Below are 14,163 nucleotides of genomic sequence, written 5' to 3'. Positions count from 1 at the left end.
CCAAGCAGACTCCACACTGCCAGCACAGAACCTGATGCAGGGCTCGAACTCACGAACCTGTGAGATCATGACCTGAGCTGAAACCAAGAGTTGGACACTTAAGCAAATGAGCCACCCAGGAGCCCCAAAGAGTGCTAATTTAGAAAAAAAACCTGCATCACTTACCACCAACTTCAGCAGTACAGGTAAAGCAGTACATACAGGTTGATATACTGATTAGACTCATGCTAGCATCACTGCCAAGAAAATCAGACTCTCAAAGTTGTCCACACCCCAATGTCTGACATCACTTTCGTGATTTCCTCGATTATAAATACAGCATTTGCACATTTTCTATATCAGTTTATAATTTTCTCTATCAGAATTTCTTGCATTTCCACATGAAAACACATTTCACTCTAGCAATTCTTTTCCTTTTGTATTTTAATGTATACTGGTTTTAAAAGAAGTTTTTTAAATGCTATCAATAAGAGCTAAGGATATGAAGCTAGGCAATTTTTAATCCAATGACAGGTAATGCTAGTAGCAGCAGAACACTGAGTACCACCAAAATGGTACAAGGCTCATAAATCCTTAGAAATGACTTCTTATTCAGATGTAAAAACACCACACACAGTCGGAAAATAGATTTCTTTAGTTCTGAAGCCTCGAATAGAAGCAAAATTTAAGTGAAAGCAATGGTTATAAGTTTTAAGGCAGTAACATTAAAATTATAAATTTAAAAACTGGAACAATGACATACAGTACCCAAGAGGATGAGATCTTTTACATTAACAACAAATATGTAATTTTTCAAAAGTTTTAACTCCCGTGAAAGGCAAAATGAAACTAACAAATGCAATGCAAACTGGGAAAAAGCACTGCTATAGTTTTAACTTTCACTGGTTAATTTTACTTATTTTTTATCTACCCTTTAAGGCAGCAGTTCTCAACCAGAAAATTTAAAGTCTGGGGAGCTCCAATCCTAGCTGCTCGTCTTAAGCTGTGTGACCTCAAGCAAATCACTTAAGCACTTTATGAAGCTCTACTTTCTCATCCATAAAACCGACTCAGCAAGGCTGTTACTTGCTGTTATATGACAGGATTTAAGAGTAGTCAAGAGGACTCTGTAAACTGTAAAGCATTATACAAATGTCAACTATTATTATTGATGGTGCTCAGATCTATAAAACCAGTCATAAAGTGACCTACTGAAGAACATAATCTCCACAGAAAACTGGTACTGTCCATGCTTAAAATTTATTTTTTTTAATTTTTTTTTTTTCAACGTTTATTTATTTTTGGGACAGAGAGAGACAGAGCATGAATGGGGGAGGGGCAGAGAGAGAGGGAGACACAGAATCGGAAACAGGCTCCAGGCTCTGAGCCATCAGCCCAGAGCCCGATGCGGGGCTCAAACTCACGGACCGCGAGATCATGACCTGGCTGAAGTCGGACGCTTAACCGACTGCGCCACCCAGGCGCCCCCATGCTTAAAATTTAACAGCAAAAGGCTGAAGAAAAACACTATTGATGTTTTTCATTAAAGAGAAGCAAACTTCTAGAATTACTCAGTTCTTGTGTTCAATTACAGTCATGAATGGCCTTTTAGTACAAGTGTAAAAATAAGAGACCAGTAGTCACACAGATTATAAGAATAACTGAATACCTAGGTAGCAAGGACAACCTGTCTTACAATGGAAATTTATCCAATCTCTAAAAATGACATGATCTGTGTGGCACCTGGGTGGCTTAGCTGGTGAAGCATCTAACTCTTAATTTTGGCTCAGGTCATGATCTCATGGTTGTGAGATCAAGCCCCATGTCAGGCTCCACACTAAGTGTGAAACCTGCTTGGGATTCTTTCTCCCTCTCTCTCTCTCTCTCTCTGCCCCTTCCCCACTAACACTGTTTCTCTCTCAAAATACATAAAAATTAAAAAAAAAAAAAAAAAAAAATGACATGCTCCATTATCAAAACTATTCTAGAGCATAAAAGAATGAGAAGCTTCTCAATTCATGCTATGTTGCTTCCATACATAATATTAATACTAAAACCACAAAGACAGTACAAGGGTTAAAGATCCCACTAATAAAATTGCAAAACTTTTGGGAAAAAAAAACATTAACAAATATAAATCCAGAATGGATTAGAATATGGTAACAATTTAGTCTATGAATGCAGAAATGAATTGGCTTAAAAAGAAATCTAGTAATAACATATTTCATTATGTCAAAAATTAAAGGAGAAAAAAACATAATTCTGTGATAAAGACCCAAAAAGATGACTTCAAGGTTTCTGGCCTAGTGGAGCCATTTACCGAAGTGAAGACGACTGACAAGGAAAAGGTTCAGTGATGGAGGAAGAAGCCATTGACAGTTTTAAAGGTACTGAAACCTCCTTTATTCTTTCAAACTCTTCCCATCAAGAGGTGGAGACTAATTATCTTGAATAAAGACTAACCCCAGATATTCACTTCTAACAAATCAAATGTGGCAGACGTGACACTGTGTGACTTGAGTGGTAATGCCACAACAGGTGACACAGATTCTATTTGGCTTGTTCTTGGAACTCAGCCTCCATTCAGTGAGGAAGCCCAGGCCACAAGAGGTCATGTACAGGTGTTCTGGCCAACAGTCTCAGCAGAGGCCCCAGCGGAAGCTTGCATCAGCTGCCAAATATGTAAATAAGGAAGCCTCAAGATGACTCCAGCTCCGGTCACCAAAAGATAATAATAACATGAGATCCTGGGAGACAATCGCATAACTGAGTCTAGCCCACCCCAAAAACCATGAGAACTGATAACTAAATGACTGCTACTTTACTCTGTTTGTTTTATGGTAGCTTGTTATACAGCCAGGCAATGGTGGCCACAAGAAAAAAACCTGTAATTTCAATCTTAGCATTGTCCATCATTCAAACACAGGCAAAGCATCAGGAAAATAACTCCTTTTCTTTCTTCAAGACTACCATCAAATAGATTTATTTTTCTTTTACCTAGACTAGAATAGCAAATTCACTGCACTATATTCTGGAAACTCGTAGAATAATGAAAAAAAAGTTAGCCCAAAATAAATTTTAGCTAGCACCAATCCAGCTGTTAAATCCTATGGCCAAAGACAAATAAAACTGATATAAATCAATATAAAAACTGTCCATCAAACTGGGCACTAAACAAGCACATTGATCAAATAAACATTATATACAAATAAAAGGAGCAAGCATTTACTAAATTAGTGAGAATACCTTCGTAAGAAAATCATTTTCAGCAATTGCATAAAATTGTAAATGGAAAAAGTAAATGGTATGATCTTTTTACACACCCATATGGTCTAGATAAAATTTGTAGAAGCAGAAATGGTAACAAGATAAGGTTGGCAGAAGTTTGAGAAGTATTGATATTGATTACAGAATAAGAGATAAGATGAACACTTTAGTGAAGGGTCTTCTAATATTAAAATGTTTCTTATAATAGATTTAAAAAGTGTTTCCTAAAGAATACATAAAATACATAGAGGTTATTTAAAATCGTATACAAAAGCATATTTAAAAATTTAAATACTTATTTTTGAGAGAGTGCAAGCAGGGGAGGGGCAGAGAAAGAAGAGGATAAAGGATCCAAGCAAGCTCTGCACTGACAGCAGGGAGCTCCAAGCGGGGCTCGAACTCACAAACTGTGAGATTATGACCTGAGCCAAAGTTGGACGCTCAACCAACTGAGCTACCCAGACGCCCCTAAACTTTTTTCAATTATATAATGATTAACTCCAAGAAACAACAAATGTTTGCAAGGATGTGCAGAAAAATGAACTTTCATGCACTGCTATGGAAATGCAAACTGGTGCAGCCACTGAGAAAAACAGTATGGAAGTTTAAAAAGTCAAAAATAGGGGGTGCCCAGGTGGCTCAGTCGGTTTAGAGTCTGACCTCAGCTCAGGTCATGATCTCACCATTCATGGGTTTGAGCCCTGCGTCGGGCTCTGTGCTGACAGCTCAGTGCCTGGAGCCTGCTTCCGATTCTGTGTCTCCGTCTCTCTCTGTCCCTTCCCAACTCTCACGCATGCTCTCTCACTTTCTCTCTAAAAACTAAATAAACATTAAAAAAAATTTTTTTTTTAAGTCAAAAATAGAACTACCCTATGATCAAGTAATCGCGCACTACTGGGTATTTACCCAAAGAACATGATGAAACATTAATTTGAAAGGATATATGCGCCCCTGTATTTATTGTAGCACTATTTACAATAGCCAAATAGCCAAATTATGGAAGAAGCCCTAGTGTCCACTGGTAGATGAAAGGATACAAAAGATATGGTGTGTATGTATGTAGTTGAGTATTATTCAGCTTTTTTAAAAAAGGATGAAATCTTGCCATTTGCAACAACACGGATGGAGCTAGAGAGTATAATGCTAAGTGAAATAAGTCAGGGAAACACAAATACCATATGACTTTACTCATATGTGGAATTTAAGAAACAAAACAAATGAGCAAAGGAAAGAAAACAGAGACAAACCAAAAATGAGACTATGAGACTATTAACCATAGACAACAAACAAATGGTTATTGGAAGGACGTGAGTAAAGGGATGAGTGAAATAGGTGAAGGGGATTAAGAGTACACCTATCATGATGAGCACTGAAATGTACAGAACTGCTAAATTATTGTACACCTGAAACTAATATAACACTGTATGTTAACTGTACTGGAATAAAAGTAAAGAATAAAAAATAAATTATATAATGATTAGCTTAGCATTCCTGGGAAAATACAAATTGTGGCCGGAGAAACTGAGGAGGGTATTTCTTTAGAATGACCTGAAAAGATAAGATAAACAGTAAGAGGCCGGAACCACTGTCGTATGTCCAGGAATTACTACCATGTGTATGTGATAACATTATGTACACCCTTCACCTCCGTTCACACATACCACATTCCTGCTCACACTCAGCATCAATAATACCTTGTTTTACAACTATGTAAGTAGATATACACAAACACAAATATATAAAAATATGTCGTGTATATACAATGTATTTATTTCTTCCAAAAGCAAGATGCTACTCTGTTGGAAATAGTAATAAGCATAAGCAAGTTTATACTTATAATTTTTTTTGAAAACAACAAGAATATGAGGCAAGTAATATATGAGTAAACATTTCACAAACTATCCTTGGGAAAACCTTTTTTTTTTTTTTTTTTTTTAAATTTTTTTTTTTTTTTTTTTGTTTATTTATTTTTGAGACAGAGAGAGACAGAGCATGAACGGGGGAGGGGCAGAGAGAGAGGGAGACACAGAATCGGAAGCAGGCTCCAGGCTCTGAGCCATCAGCCCAGAGCCCGACGCGGGGCTCGAACTCACGGACCATGAGATCGTGACCTGGCTGAAGTCGGACGTTCAACCGACTGAGCCACCCAGGCGCCCCTGGGAAAACCTTTTTTTAAAAAATCATAAAACCAGGAAGCCTCTTAATAGACTCGATAATTACACAAAACCATACTGGTTAAAAAAAAAAAAAAAAAGGATATATTAAAAATATTACTTATCGTTGCAAACTAGAAACAATACCTGAAGTTGTAGGTACTTCCACAGTAATACTGCTATAAGGTGGAGGAGAAGAGTCAGTTTCAAGTACTGATGCAGAAGGAGCAGTCTGCGGTGTTGAGTTTGAAGTCGATGGTTGCTCTACAGCAGATGACTCTGAATTATCCTCTTCATTGTGAAGCTAAGAGAACAAGGAAAAAGAAAACAATAATGTAATTCTCATTATTATTTTTAAAAAATTTAAGCTGATTTTCAAAGACTGTTTTAGGCAAAGGATCACTTTTTAGCTAAAAACAAAGAAAAATAGCATTTAAAAAGATGAACAAAATTTGTAAGAGACCTAAGCAGTCATTAAAAAATTGTATTTTTGGTAGTTTCTTTACAATAAAATTGAGGTTCAAATTAAGCACTTGTAAAGAAAAAAAATCATGACTAAAATACATTCAAATCCATTCAATCCTACGGTTAATTATCATCTACCATGTATTAATCGCTACAAAGAAAACAACTAATACAACCACAATACCATTTCTATTACACTAGCATCTAGGATAACTGAAATGTAACCTGAATTAATAAAATGAAATAATAATATATAAACATTTCAAAAATGCAGAATACTCTAAGGAGGTCTTCTCAAGTACCAGAAGAATTACTTATCAAGCAAGATGAATCAATGTGTATATAAAATCTTGGAATACGCTCTTCAACACAACAAACGTACTGAAAGCTCAGAATTGCAAAATAATACGTTGGATCTGTATTTAACTCATTTAATCCTCACCACATATCTATGAAATAGTATTATCCCCATTTGACAGATTAAAATGGGGGAAGGGAACAACCCTGAAAGGGCTAGAGTAACTTGCTAGACATCACAACAGCCAGGACGGGTAAGGCCAGGACTCAAACCTGAGCAGCAGGGCTGCAGACTTCTTACTTCATTTACAAGTAACCTTTTAAAAAGTCTTTAAAAAACTTTAAATTTGTTAGGAGGTGATGATAACGACATACAGTCAAACTAATTCGAGGTCAACCAAAAGCATCAGTATCTAAAAAGTGACTCATCAAAAAGGTACTATAATTGATCCCTATATTTGCAAAAGAGTTCTTATTAACTATTTAAAAGAATTTTAATATAATTTATTGTCAAGTTAGCTTACAGTATATACAGTGTGCTCTTGGTTTTGGGGGTAGAATCTCAAGATTCTTCGCCTACATACAACACGCAGTGCTCATCCCAACAAGGGCCCTCCTCAATGCCAATCACCCATTTTCCCCTCCCCCCAATGCCCCCCCATCAACCCTCAGTTTGTTCTCCGTATTTAAGAGTCTCTTATGGTTTGCCTCCCTCCCTCTATTTGTAACTATTATTTCCCCTTCTCTTATGAAATATTTTAAGATACTTTTAAATCTATTAGAACCTTGTTTTGAAAAGAAACTACAGGTCTTCAATACTATTCAATTTTCACATCTTAATTTATTCTTGTAAAGAAATTCAACGTTAAAAATCCCCCAAATAAATTTTGTCACAGAGCAAAACTGTATAAACACAAATCTGAGTGTTGTGATGTGGTGAAATGAACATGCACTTGGAGTTTAAAAAGAGCATGCAAATTCTTGCTCTACCTTTTAGGAGCTTTGAGAAACCTCTTCTCTGTGCCTCAGTGTCTCCAAGTTTAAGTTCTAAATGCAGCCAAAATCCTCATAGGATTGTAAAATAATATTTGGAAGGCACCTAAAATTAACATCTAACACACAGAAGGCATTTAATAAATACTAGTTTCCTCCTTCTTCCCCTTTAATATACTTTATTCTGTGACCTGAAATAATTGGGTGCTATCAGTCCAATAGTCATTCATATGCCTCTAAAAAAATTAAAAATATATATATACGCAAAGTAAAATTTACTTCACTGCTGTTTGCATGTGTCTTGGTAAGTGATCTCACTGACACAATACTTTTGTCGAGTTCATAAATTTTAACAGAACTGACCTAAACATACCTAAAATCACTTCTCAAGTTACTAAGACAGTTTTTTTCTCCATAACACCAAGGTTTATGTGACAGAATTCACTCACAGAAACTGAACTGTAAGGTCAAATAATCATAAAGTGAATTTTGCATGAGCTTTGTATTTACCTGCAGCAGTTTTCCAAGCAGGCACTACACGACCACCCTCCTGACTAGCAACACTGCCTCAGAGTCACAAAGCATCTTCCGTGTTTCCTAGTACAAGTTACGCAGGGAACACCTAACTTAGTCATCGTTGATCATATTTTGAAAAGCAAAAATGTTAGACGAGCAAATTAAGGCAAATAAAAGTGAAGTACAGATATATACTAACATTCACAACTAAACAATTAACAGCGACGGTGTCAAAAAAGGAAACCACTGCTCCATCGCTACCATTAACAATGCAAATGTGGGTGAACTATACTAAAGAAAACGCCTTATGACAAAACAGCTCTCCTCTGGTTCCTAAGAAACACTCCTTACCATATCAAATACATAAATGTGTTCCCCAGAATGACCAACTCATTTTTAAAACCTATCAAAATGTACTCAAATAACTGCAATAAAAAGAGTTAACTACAGATATTTTTATATATGATCTCAGAAGTAGAGCTCGGAACTTGTAAAACACACCCTAAATTATTTCAAATGCCCTACAGTTCCAGTTTTATTTTTAAAAAAAATTATACAGTGAACATTTGCCATGTATCAATAGTAAAACCCAATAACTCAGTCAATAATGTCTATCCACTGTAGCAGAGAACTTCCAAAATGCAATTTTTTTATTTGATCTCTTTGGTGCCTCTGTAAATTAACCTACTTTGAGTGCCTTTTAACTAAGTCCATTCAAGGGCTCAAACCAAATCACATGTTTATCAAAGCAGACAGTGTCATTTGTGGAAATTTTTCCTTAATCATGCTGTGCAATGGTTCTATTTTACATTCTGTAAGGATTACCATAAACAGCAAAAAAAGGGGCAGGGATAAATAGGGTAGGACCTACATATATACAATAATGAACAAGGCACCTCCAAAGTTATCTTCTTAGCTTATCCTATTTATAAGTCTCCTGAAAAAAAACATGGGCACAGGAAGGGGCACCTGGGTGGCTCAGTCAGTTAAGCCTCTGATCCTTGATTTCAGCTCAGGTCATGATATGGTTTGTGATACTGAGCTTCCATATAGGAGTCTATCTCCCTCTCTCTCTACCCGCCCCTGGCTCGCTCATGTGCTCTCTCTCAAAATAAATAAATATTTTTTTAAAATAGCACATGAAAACTAAAACATGTCTTTTATATAGTGACCAGGGTGATGAAAAGGTGCACAGGGAGCCACAGTTTTTTAGCCTGAAGGATACTCGGATAACAAGAGGGCTATCTTCAACATACCTGTAGCTAACCCTTACTGATGTATGCTGAGTATTTTTAATGATAAGACAACCTTAACCATTATGATTAACTCTACCTTGCCATCCAGCCTTCTCATGTGTAAACTACTATTTATTTTCCTTTAAGCTCTCCTATGCTATGGCACTTCACTCTATCTTAAGGTGATAAAAGATTAACGTAATAACTGTGAGCTTTGCTTCTGAGAAGCCAGAAACCTAATGAATGTTTTCTAAACATACCAAGATGAAAATGTATGGATGTACTATGAAGTGTTCAGTGAGCAGTGTTTGAAAGAGAAAAAAAAAAATTGTAAGTTATTGGGGGGGAAAAAGTACGTGAAGAACTAATGTATATTTTGTATACTACCATATTCTTACATTTAATTTTAGCACAAAACAAAACTGGGAAGAAGAGTTCGTAGACGCAAGGAGATAAATTTTACCTCAATAAAAAACCTTTAAAATTTTTTAATTAGATCTTTTAAATTATTAGAATGCTAGCTTTTCTGAAGGGCAACACTTTCAGGCAGATTTTGGATGATTCTCTGGCAAGGCTGCAGACCATATAGCTGTTTTTCCCAGAAGAGTCCTACTTTTTATATCTACTATTGCAGGGCTCCATTCAACTTAGCATTTTCTCCACCCCTTTCATTCTCAAGAAAACTGAATGGTCAATTCAATAGTCAACCTACATATAATGGGATTCTTGCCCTTTATATAATATTAATAGATGGCAAAGGCTGCTATAAGATAACATGACTCTAGCAAAAACCTATGGTAGTCTCTATCATTCTATGTTGCCTTAACACCTCAATTAAAGGAGAAAACAGATTAGAGTTGCAATAAAATCAACTGGTAGAGTCCAGCTACTCATTTTAATCACCTAAGAAGAAAATGAGCTACCTTATCTATGCCACTAGGGATAAGGTGATAATAGCAGGAGCTACGAAATCCCTGCAGACAGCACAAGCAATCTAAACCAATAGTGTGGAACACAGGTTCCCACAAAGCACCGCTGCCTGGTATATGAAGTTAGATTTTCCACCAATAAAACTAAATTATAGCAGTCTTCCTTATATATATAAATATGCTATTAAGCAAAGTAACAGAACTGTCTTAATGTTAGGGTGTTTTTTCTTCGCTAAAACTTTCCTGTCTCTGGACATTTATCCCCTAATGAGAGCTAGCTTATGATAAAGCAAAAATATAAACAATTAGGAAAGAATGTATAAGCAATGAATGAATATTAATAAAAAACTGTCAGTTGGCAAATCATGCTTAATTTTCAGCTTCTTCTCTTGAAAGTACAGAATTTTAGTTGTTTTATATTTCATAATATAAACATATTTCTGCTAGTAAAACCTTTCTTCTTAGCATGAAAGAGTATCATTATTTCATAGTGCTCCACAAATGGTACCATGAATTCTAGATGCTCCATCACCTGAACAAGGCTGCAAAACAACTATTTAAAACCAAGTGTCGGGGCACCTGGATGGCTAAACTGGGTAAGTGTCTGACTCTTGATTTCAGCTCAGGTCATGATCTCATGCTTCATGACTTTAAGTTCAAGCCCCACATTGACTCTGCACTGACACTGCTAAGCCTGCTTAAGATTTTCTCTCTCTCTCTCTCTCTCTCTCTCTCTGACTCTCCCCTGCTCACACTCTTTCTTACAGAAAAATAAATACATAAACTTAACAACAAAAAAAAGTGTCATCAGATATTTTATCAAGGCACATCTTAGTTTTCTCTTAAACAAATAAGGGTTTTGGTTTCATTTCAAAACTGCTATTGTCTGCTTCCAACACGTCAACTGAAAAAAAGAACTGAGATCTCAGACATTAAAATAGAGTGAAACTATGAAAATAAATGTCACCACACATGAAATAAGCCCCTAATTCACCAATCAGAATTTGAACATTCAAGAGCTTTTAAAATCAAAACCATTTAGGCACAAGAATGAAAAACAAGATCTAGTCAATTCTAATTGCAACCATTTCCTTCCAGCAAACTACCACTTGCAAGTCTGTACTGTGCTTCATGATGCCCTGTGGGGGCTTAGGGACCCTGACAACCTCTAATTAGATTTGGGAATGTTTCTACCTTCCCGATCAGATCATAACCTTCAGAAATTTAGAAAGTATGCTTTATTCATCCTGGTATACCCTAAAACAGGGTAGCTGAGTGTAGAGCTTGAGTAGGCTTCACATAAAATACAGTTGTCTAAGCCTCCCAGAGTTTTTTTACCAAAATGGGGGAGGGAGTTTAGTCAAGTAATAGATGCACTTAACATTTCAAGATCAAGAATCATACTTCATATATTTCTATGATTTCCTCGGTGCTCTACATATAGTAGACACCTGAAATATTTAGTCATTCAACTTTTGTGGGCAGTTATTATTAGTTAATAAGAAAATGTTTGTTATTAAGCTTACTAAAATTAAACCATATTTTCAGAAAAAAATCTGAATTACATTAAACAAGAAAATAAATTCCAACCCCACATCACCCAAGTCTTCAGAAAAACTACACTAGAGTCAGCCTTTCTTACCACAGCTAGACAAGACAACCAACAACAAAGAAAGTCACAAAAATCACATGCAGCTATCCTCTCCCATAAGCAAATCAATGAGTTGGCAAGGGTAAGGGTCACTGGATTACAGACAAACTACCTGAGACTGTACGTACAGATAGAAGCATCAGGGACTCAGAGCACAAAGAAGTAACAAAAGTTCATACACAGGATTTTTACTCATCAAAAAATAGTTTACTATGAAAGAATATAAGTACAAAACCAAAAACAGGTCATAAAAGGGGTGATATTTTGATAAAAGTTAGTAGAAATGAAAACTCTAAGAAAACAAATTTTACTGGACATAAGAAACAAAACAGCATCACACAGAAGGAATATAAATTATTAATGAAAAAAAGAAAATATTCCTAATAATTAAAAGAGCACAAACTGTTAGGAAGGATAGTATTGGGACTCAAACTAGTAAGAGTATAAATTCACTGAACTACCATGAAGAGCAATTTGGCAATTCCTATGAAAGCTGAAGGTGTGTAGGATACAATCATTCTACTTCCAGACGTCAACACTAGAAAACTCACTAGGACATAAAAATACGTGTACAAGATTGCTCTCAGCAGTACTATCTGTAATAGTAAGATACTGAAAACAACAGTCTGCCAGCAGGAAATGAATATTATTTCATGATTTTATAACACAATTCAACACTTTAAATTGATGAATTCGATCAATATGAATCATCATAGATAAATCTTTAAAACATTCCAGGTGAAAAAGCAAGCTGCAAAAGTATAAAACAGCAAAAAACTGTAATAAGTACATTTTCACATAAATCTAAAACCTATCTATTTTATATAGTAAAAACATCCATAGAAATCATATACATCAACTTCAAGATAGCGTACAAGGAAGAAGGGGGAGGCATGAATGCAAGGCTTTAAGCATACCTTTCCTTAAAAAAAGGAAAAAGAAGTTCAAAACTTGAAACAAATATGACAAAATGCTATTATATCCATTTGCCATTATCTCCACAGTGGATATAAAACTATCTTATATATTATTTTCTGTACTTTTATGTTTGAAATGTTTCATAATTTTAATATTTACATTTAAAACAAAAAGTTGAGCTGGCCAAGTTGTCTTCCATGTATATTTATAGCACCCACGACTCCTTAAAAAAAATTAATCCACAATGAAAAACAGGCAATCAGAAAATGAGTCAAATACAAAGCAAAGAGAAAAGTATTAGGAAAAGATATGGTGGTTAGCACTGAATCCTCTTAAATACAGAACTAATGCTAAACATGGAGCTAAAGTCTAAGCTGCTGGCAGAAATCAGGGGCGCCTGGGTGGCTCAGTCAGTTAAGTGTCCAACTCTTGACCTTGGCTCAGGTTATGACTGCCCAGTTCGTGGGATGGAGTCCCACATTGGGCTCTGCACTGACAGTGCTAAGTCTGCTTGGGATTCTCTCTCTCCTCTCTCTCTGCTCCTCCCCTGCTCACGCTCTTTCTCTCATTCTCAAGATAAACAAATAAACTTGAAAAAAAACAAAAACAAAAACAAAAATCTGGAGCGCCTAGGTGGCTCAGTTTGTTAATAGTTACGTATCCAACTCTTGATTTCAGCTCACATGATCTCATGGTTTGTGAATACTTGGGCTCTGCACTGACAGCCTGCTTGGGATTCCCTCTCCCTCTCTCTCTCTCTGCCCCTCCCCTGCTTGCACATGTTCCCCACGCCTCTCTCATTCTCAAAATAAATCAATAAACATTAAAAAAAAAAAAAAAACTTTAACAAAAAAACCCAAAAAGCAAACATTACATAACCTGAAAAAGTAAAAATATACGTAACCTAGAAATGAGGGACTGAGGAAAAAAACAGATGAGAGAAAGTATCATTTATCTCATCTATCACAGCTGGGATTTAATCTCCAACACCTAAAATTAAAACATGCAGTTTTTTTAAATTATCCTAATTCCCTACTGGTTTTTGTATTTTTTCTTAATTTTGGTGAAATCTTACATAACCGAACAGCTCTGTGTTAAACCTTTATCTAGAATTCAGCTGTTCATTTAGATTTTTTCCCCTGGTGTTGAATTCAAACAAAATCATATTTCATGTTTTCGTTTTTTAAAATAGCATAAATGGCATTATCCTATTTTTATAACATTATTCCTTTCTATAAGCACAAATGAAATTATGCGCACCAAATGCTAACATAAGTTATTTCTGGTTGCTAAGGTATGGATGCCTATATTGCTTCTTTCTTTGTACTCTTACTGCCTACATTTTTAAAAATTATATATAACTTTTTAGAAAAATTAAAAAGGTCATTACAAAAACACACTTTAGTCTAGTAATTCTTACTTTAAGACTACACCCAAACAAACTAATCAGAAACTTAAAACAAGACTTCTTTATAAAGCTGTTCATCACAGTTTTACAGTAATGGAAAGCCGGAAACAATCTATTCATCCAAATTAATATAGGAGTATCAAAAGAATGGAACCATTTAAGATGGTGTTTCTAACAGGATACTTAATTACATAAGGAAATGATCATGATATAGTATTAAAAAACTGACAAAATTGTGTGGATAAATTATATATTATTCTATGTTTAAATAAGAAAAAATGTTTCAAACTGACAGGTGACAAAATGGGCAGCATGAGTGCTTACAAGTTGTACTTTATGTTTCTTTGTTTTT

At 35.4% G+C, this 14,163-nt stretch overlaps 1 protein-coding gene across 1 annotated transcript in view; it reads right to left on the bottom strand.

The window, feature by feature from the left end:
* Window positions 1-14,163, bottom strand: part of NDFIP2 (Nedd4 family interacting protein 2) — a 63,363-nt gene that overhangs the window by 27,750 nt on the left and 21,450 nt on the right. The window contains exon 3 of the mRNA XM_045500098.1: window positions 5,547-5,703. Coding sequence (XP_045356054.1) covers window positions 5,547-5,703 — 157 coding nt within the window. The remainder of the gene's footprint in view (window positions 1-5,546; window positions 5,704-14,163) is intronic.

This window comes from Leopardus geoffroyi, chromosome A1 (assembly GCF_018350155.1).
Source record: "Leopardus geoffroyi isolate Oge1 chromosome A1, O.geoffroyi_Oge1_pat1.0, whole genome shotgun sequence".
Taxonomy (NCBI): Eukaryota; Metazoa; Chordata; class Mammalia; order Carnivora; family Felidae; genus Leopardus; species Leopardus geoffroyi.
This window is presented reverse-complemented; position numbering and strand designations above follow the sequence as displayed.